General features: G+C 39.5%; 1 protein-coding gene across 1 annotated transcript in view; it reads right to left on the bottom strand.

Moving 5' to 3' along the window:
- atxn10 (ataxin 10) overlaps positions 1-7,104 on the bottom strand; it is a gene marked incomplete in the record, with an annotated part of 61,635 nt that extends 54,531 nt beyond the window's left edge. Inside the window, 9 exon segments of the mRNA XM_024282887.2 lie at positions 2,302-2,486; positions 2,555-2,672; positions 4,482-4,638; positions 4,809-4,889; positions 5,004-5,168; positions 5,901-5,997; positions 6,120-6,205; positions 6,361-6,552; positions 6,931-7,104. Coding sequence (XP_024138655.1) covers positions 2,302-2,486; positions 2,555-2,672; positions 4,482-4,638; positions 4,809-4,889; positions 5,004-5,168; positions 5,901-5,997; positions 6,120-6,205; positions 6,361-6,552; positions 6,931-7,076 — 1,227 coding nt within the window.
- Between the last annotated feature and the right edge of the window lie 27 nt (positions 7,105-7,131).

Below are 7,131 nucleotides of genomic sequence, written 5' to 3'. Positions count from 1 at the left end.
TGTTGAATTCCAAACATTTTCATGAATTAGAATCAAACCGTACAACATTACTGACATATTTTTGCAATGTTTAATTGACAAAATACAGCAGAGAGTTCAAGTTTTTTTAGTTATTAAAAAATATTCTGCTGATAAAGTGTCAAGTTGTTGCAGAATTTTTTTCTATCTAGAAAAAGTTCCTTGACGAAAATTGTTGCTTGGGGTTTATTTGAGGGCAAAAAAAGACTCGAACTCTGTTTCTGTTCTGCACTTTGCTGCTGGGCCGGTTCCTGCATCAATCAGCGCTCAAACATGTCGACGCGCAGATACTTAAACGAAAAAGATACAGTATAATTAAAATGATGAACAGATGGTTTGCTGGTCATAAAAGTCGAGCTCCAACAGAAAATAAACAATAGTGATGTCTTTAGCAGAGCAGCTCGTCTTCGTGTGGTCGAGGGTTGGTCCAGCGGCACCACAGCGGGGTGCTCTGCTCTTCATCAGCGTCCGCTTCTTCAGCCTTAATTATTCTCTTTGCTCGCTCAGGCCGTCCCGCCGCTTCCTCCCTCCTCCAGTCGTTTAGGAGACACAGTGCCGGGTTTCACCGAATGGAAATGTCGTTCAGATGGTTGGGAGGAAAATGCGAGTTCATGAACGAGTCTGACGTTGCAGCCAAACCCATAACGGGAGACGGAGAACAATAGACTGGACCTTCAGGACGGAACCAGGCGTCCGGAGCTCGCCGTGCTCGTCTCGCCTTACCGGCCCTCCGAAAAGGTGAAAGGAATGACGTTTGGTTTACTGGAAGAGGTCTGGGTGAAAACGGATACGAGGTGATTTGTGACCACGGACAGACCTCAGATCAGCATCCATAACGGTTCTGGAGAGGCCCGTCCAGGGTGGCCGCCCCACAGGCATTCCACAAATCAGATTCCATTAAGCACAAAGGAGTCTGTGCTCCACCCCTCTCCATCTGCGTCATTATCTGTCTGCTCTTCTGATCAGGAGTCACAGAGGAAATATTTAGAAAATAAATGACTCCAGTCAGTTAAAGACTTTCACAATAAAAGAGCAATTTATAGCATCATATTTATGGTGACTGAGGACATAGATAAAGAAAATTAAGCTTGAAATTACTTTTCGGAGTACTGATTGTTGTGAACCAGGATCAAATTAACAAACGCTTTTTAAATTAAAAAAAAAAAAGAGCGTCTTTGTGATGCAAAAAATACGAAGGCCAGGCAATAAGTTCTCAGAAACACGGACAGGAAAGGGGGCGGGGTTGCTCCAACAATCTACTTTTAAATTGGCTCAAACCTGATAGGAGTGGGACTGTAACATACAACTCAGTTAAAACAAAACCAAAAGAGACTCCAAGTTCCTAATTAATCATGCTATTCCCCGAAAAAATGATAAAATTAACCAAATAAAATGCTGTAATTTGCTTGGTTTTAACAGTTTTCTTTTAACGTCTTGCTTCTAAATCTCAGAAAATTTGAAAAAAATTCAAAAATAAACTTACAAAATTCTAACAACTATCAATAGAAGTTCTTATTAAAGACCCTCATCGCTCGCCTTTTGATCTTTTTTTAAAGTGTTCCCAGTCGTCTTTTAATTAGAATTATGCAGTTTTTAGCTAAAATCAAATTACTGGTGTCGTTTTCTAGTATATAGTTTCTGCAGAGCAGCAGGAGTTCATCATCTCTGAGTTGTGGGCGGGACCTTTGGTGGAGAGAAACCCCGCCCCCCTTGCCCTCCCAGTCCCTGAGAGCTCTCTGTTTACATGCTATCCTGCTTGCTTACAGCCCCTCAGAGTTTCAAAGTTTATCAAGGAAAAGTTTTGCTGTTACTTTAAGCAAATCCTCTGATTTTAATTTCTGGTGAAGAAAATCTTTTTTTTTTGGGACATTTGTGGCCTGTAAGAACGAGAAAACTGACTAATTACAGCAGAACCACCACGTTCTGCATAAAAACAACAGAAATTCTGCCTTTTATCGTCCAACATCGTGACTCTAGGGAACACTCTGTTAGAGAAAGTTTAGGTATCCTCTTAAATAAAAAAAAAGCTCTTTTTATTTAAATATTTTTAAATTCAATCACTTTTTTCTTTTTACTGTAATTATTTTCTATGAGCAGCACTGTGGTAGAAATGTAAAAAAACCCAGAACTTTTTTCCTTCATATTTCCATATTTTCATCAAGTTTTAAAGAATTCTAATCAAATCCACACAGGAAGTGATGAGATTTTCAAAATAACTTTCTACTAACATGGTTTCCTGTCATTTTTCTTATTTTATTTTTTTTATTCTGGCCCAATCCAAACCTTGTTCTGGTTGCTGGTGTTGCGGTGACACAGGTTTCCTATGAGGCGGATGAGGTGAGCTTTAAAGCTGATGACAGGAGAGTGTGGAGAAGCGTCGCTGCCTTCACTGAAGGAGGAGAAGTTCTGAGCGGCGCTGAAGATATTCTTACTTGCTTTTCCTATGGCGTGCACCTGCTGCAGCAGCTCTGCAGAGACAAGCCGGGCGGTCAGAAACTGAATCTGTGCAGAACGTCATTTACTGAAACGTATTTACCAACTGTGGTCAGTAAAAAGTCGGGTTGGTCCTGGAGAAACATGAACTGTTTGTGGTCTGAGGTCATCTCACACAGCACATCCAGCAGGCTGATCACCGTCAGCGCCTCCTGCAGGACCTGCCAGGGATTACAACCAAAAGAGTCAGGGGCCACATTCAACCAGTCTGATCTCAATAACATTACAGCAAAATAACCTATGATAAACTTGTTATCAGTAGCTTTGTTTTTGTTTTCTCCATTTTTGCTGAAAATCTCAGCACGTAACGTCAAGCTTTCCTCTTTTTGACAATAACATTTTGGAAACTGGGGTGTCAACACATGTTCATTTTTATAGCAACAACAGCACCTGCAAATATATGCTGGTTTTATTTTCCATTGCTCCCCCTAGTGGTAGGATTTCATATTGCGGTCATTTCTTTGAATAACCATAACTTGCCACAGGAAAAGGCTAGAAACTATGGGGCCATACATATTTGAAACCCAAAATAAAACATTTTGAAAACAATATTGAATAGGCTAGAATGGTGGTTTGGAGGCGGGGTTTGTACGCGATAAAACTCTGATTTTTACACCCGTCTTGGGACAACTTCAGACTATGATAGTACAAACTAAACAGCTATTTTCTGACCGTAATAATTACAGTTCTAGGAGTCAGTGAATGCACCGGGACTGAAGTTACCACCCTCATCGATTCTGATTGGTCCTTCGTGTTAGCTCCACCCCAACGGGGCCAAAAGTTTCTAAACTGAAATTTTCAGATTTGAAAACAAAAAGAAAAGAGTTGAAAGTGGAAAAAAGTTTAGAAATTGAAATTTTGAAACCTAAAAATCAGAACATTTGAAGCTGAAAATAATTAAGTTTATTTTAGAATAGCAAAAGGTTTTGGACATTTTACACCACCAATATTTTTTTTTAATGCTTCATTTGAATTTTAAATATTTATGGCCCCAAAAGAGCTCCATAAGAAACTTTCTTTTTTCCCCACAACATCCCTATACTTTTCTCTTCAAAAAATTTTGTTAATAAAAAACAAAATACCAAAAAGTTAGTTTATCCTTTCCTGATTATACTTTACGATTATCTAAAATGGTACGGTACAATTTAATATATCATGGAGACAAAAAAAATAACACACATTTAGGTGTTTTATTAGTTCATTTTCTAAAACAATCTTGATGAATAACAACTCAAGAGTAAAGTAGAATTTAAATTGATGGATTTTGTTGAGGGCTGTACGGTGGCGCAGTGGTTAACGCTCTTGCCTCACAGCGAGAAGGCCCCGGTTCGACTCCTAGCTGGAACCTTTCTGTGTGGAGTTTGCATGTTCTCCCCGTGCATGCGTGGGTTTTCACCGGGGACTCCGGCTTCCTCCCACCGTCCAAAAACATGCTTCATAGGTTCATTGGTGACTCTAAATTGCCCCTAGGTGTGAATGTGAGAGTGAATGGGTGTGTGATTGAGGCCCTGCGACAGACTGGCGACCTGTCCAGGGTGTACCCCGCCTTCGCCCATCAGTAGCCGGGATAGGCTCCGGCACCCCCGCGACCCCGAAAGGGACAAAGCGGTCAGGAAAATGGAAGAAAGAAAATGGATGGATTTTGTTGAACATTTTTACTTATTTTTGGCACTTTAAGTTATTTTAGTGACTACTTTGGTTTTCTTTAAATCCCACTCCTAACAAGTGATTTCTGTGCCACCATACTGAAAAAAAAAAAAAAGTTTTTGAAAGCAAATATTTAATATTTTCACTTGCAAATTATGAAGTTTTATTCTTAAATATTTTGTTTGCAATTTAGGACATTTTTACCTCAAAACTAAGAGTTTTGCTTGCAATATAGTGGCACAAAAATCCCTTTATACACTATATATTTTTCTACTGTAAACTTGTTCTTTTAATTATGATTATGCAGTTTTTAAAGCCAGTACCTCATCGTTAGAACCAGAACCGGTCGCTAACGAGAGCACAGCTCCACACCCCGTCTGAAAGGAGCTGGCCAGGAAGCGAGCCACGCTGGGGGGGATGCCGCAGCCCTCGAACTCCTCTTCTTTCAGCTGAGCCTGCAGTAGCTCTAACAGAGTAACCCTGGCGGACACGAGCAGACAACAGAATCCCCCGTCATGGAGCAGCTCTTAAAAGCTTTCACTAATAAGAACTTAAAAAACTGGATTACACAACCAGTTTATTCCTAATATGGGAAATAATTTAGGGGTTTTTTCTGCAAATAAAATGGGCAAAAAAACTAAAACTATTACCTTTCTTGGTGATCCATCTGAGAGTACATGCTTTCCACTAGAGCTGCAGATTTGAGGAAATGCTGAGTAGCTATGAGCACCCTGGAGATGAGAAGATACTTTATGAAATCCTCACAACTGAGACAAAAGAAAAAAAATGACCAAAAACAGAACTTCTAAAAAGGGGGAAAAAAAAGGCTGAAATGTGGAACTTACGTCCAGTCCACTTCGGGATGGGTTCTGCAGAGCTCCATCACCTTCAGCGCCAGCTTGATGTTCTGCGGCTTTGACAGATCTTCCACTTTAGCCTCATCCAGACATGTGTGGAAAACCATTGCTGTGTAGTTCATCACTTTATCATCGTCGACGCTGAGCAGCTGCCTGAACAACAAGGCAGGAAGTGGACAGGATGTGAGTTTCATACATAATAAAAGACTTCTTACAGACCCACCCTGATGAAAGTAGTGTTTTTCCTGTTTTAACATGTTGTTGTGGTATTTCTATGATGATGGAAGACATATATAAAGAAAATTAGGCATTAAATTGCATTTGTGATTTTTTCTTTATTCAAATTGTTGTAAATCAGGAGGACAAAAACACTAAAGTGCATATTTGTGATGCAGAAAATAATGTGCTAGGTGAGCAACAGAGAGGGGAAAAGGGGGCGGTCCCGCCCACAACTCAGAGGTGAGTTTCTAATGAACTCCTGTCACTTTAAAGGAACTTTGTCCAAGAAAATTACTTTTTTTTCTTTTTAGCTAAAAAAGGCATAACCATAATTAAAAGACCACTGGATAAACTTTTAATATAGATGAAAAGATGATCAAAGTGGGACTTTAACATGCAACTCTGATAAATTGATAAAGGTGTGATAATAGAACAAAAGAAAAACATCTCTAAATTGTTTATTTTTAACAGTTTTCCCTTAATTTCTTACGTCTACACTTCTGAAAATGTCAAAATGAAAAAACTTAAAAGAATTATGAATTTTGGGAGAGTTCGCAAAGACATTCAGAATGGGTTTTCAACTTTAATTTAAAGAAAACAATGTTTTAATAGTAAAAACTATATGATTACACTTTAAAAAAAGGAAATATGAATTCTAGAACTTACAAAAAAACACCAGGGAAGCTTAACTGCCAAATGTCATCCTGACACGAGGGGTTTCCCACTCCCAGGTTACCGAGAAACTGGATCCCACAACGAAGAGCTGGAATACAAGAGAAAATTCAAAAATAGGAGAGTTTTAAATGCTATTACTACAAAATGAAAAAAAAATCCACAAAGGGACTTCTATAGATACACATATCTGTGGTGTAACTTTAAACTCACGCTCAAATATGGCGTCTATCCCCAAATTTAGGTTGCGGAGAAGAAAACTTAATAGTTTAAAGGACTCATCAATGAAACCAAGATCCCTGGATGAGAAAAACACATAAAAATCAGCAGTAGGTTCATGATTTTGTCTTGAGAGTAACAAAAAAATGCTGCTTATGATTAGAGAACATGCATATTTTAAACAATAATTTGCATAAATCTTGTTGCTTCAGCATTGCACTGCAAACCAAAGCACCTGAATAGTTTCTGGTTGCGTGCACTGTGAACACAGGAGTTCCTCTGGGCCCTGAAGCATTCTGCAGTCAGCTGCAGCTGCAGGGTTGCAGACTCCAGGGCTCCTGCATCCCTGTCTGCAGACTGCAGCTCTGTCTGCAGCTGGATGAGGAGTGCGAGAAGACTGGAGAACACATCCTCCTCCACAGCATCTCTGACAGACACAAGAGGTGACAACAAAGATCGATGATTCTTTAAATTAGCAACAGCATTTTATCAGAAATTGATGCTCAAATATGCTTAAAAAACACGTAGAGTAGCCTCAAAAACTTGTTTTGATAACAAAACTCAAGATATTTTAATACTGAATTGACTTTATGTGACATTTTTGATGAATAAAACAAAATAATGAAGCAAGAACGTCATATATTTTCACTAATATGCTTTAAATATCTCAGTTTAAAAGCTACAAGGGACTTCTACACTGCGCAGGTGTCAAACATTTGACGCTCTCTAACCGTTAGGTGGCTAAGCTAGCGGGCTAACTCTGCCGATTTTCTCCGGGAATAGTGGTATATAACAGCGGCATTACCTGTATTCCTCCTCTCGTAGTGCAGCAGTAAAAGATTTCAGCGCCTGCAAATGTTCAGGACTGTGTTTTTCATTCAAAATCCCGGCGACGGACGCCGAAAAGTCTAAATTGTTGTTGGCGGAAGCAGCCATGTTTCCCTTTGTCATGCTGGTGGGCGGGACTTCCGGAATTAGACTCTCAAATGCCATTTGAGCCTGAGGG

This window comes from Oryzias melastigma, linkage group LG23 (genome assembly GCF_002922805.2).
Source record: "Oryzias melastigma strain HK-1 linkage group LG23, ASM292280v2, whole genome shotgun sequence".
Classification (NCBI taxonomy): Eukaryota; Metazoa; Chordata; class Actinopteri; order Beloniformes; family Adrianichthyidae; genus Oryzias; species Oryzias melastigma.
This window is presented reverse-complemented; position numbering and strand designations above follow the sequence as displayed.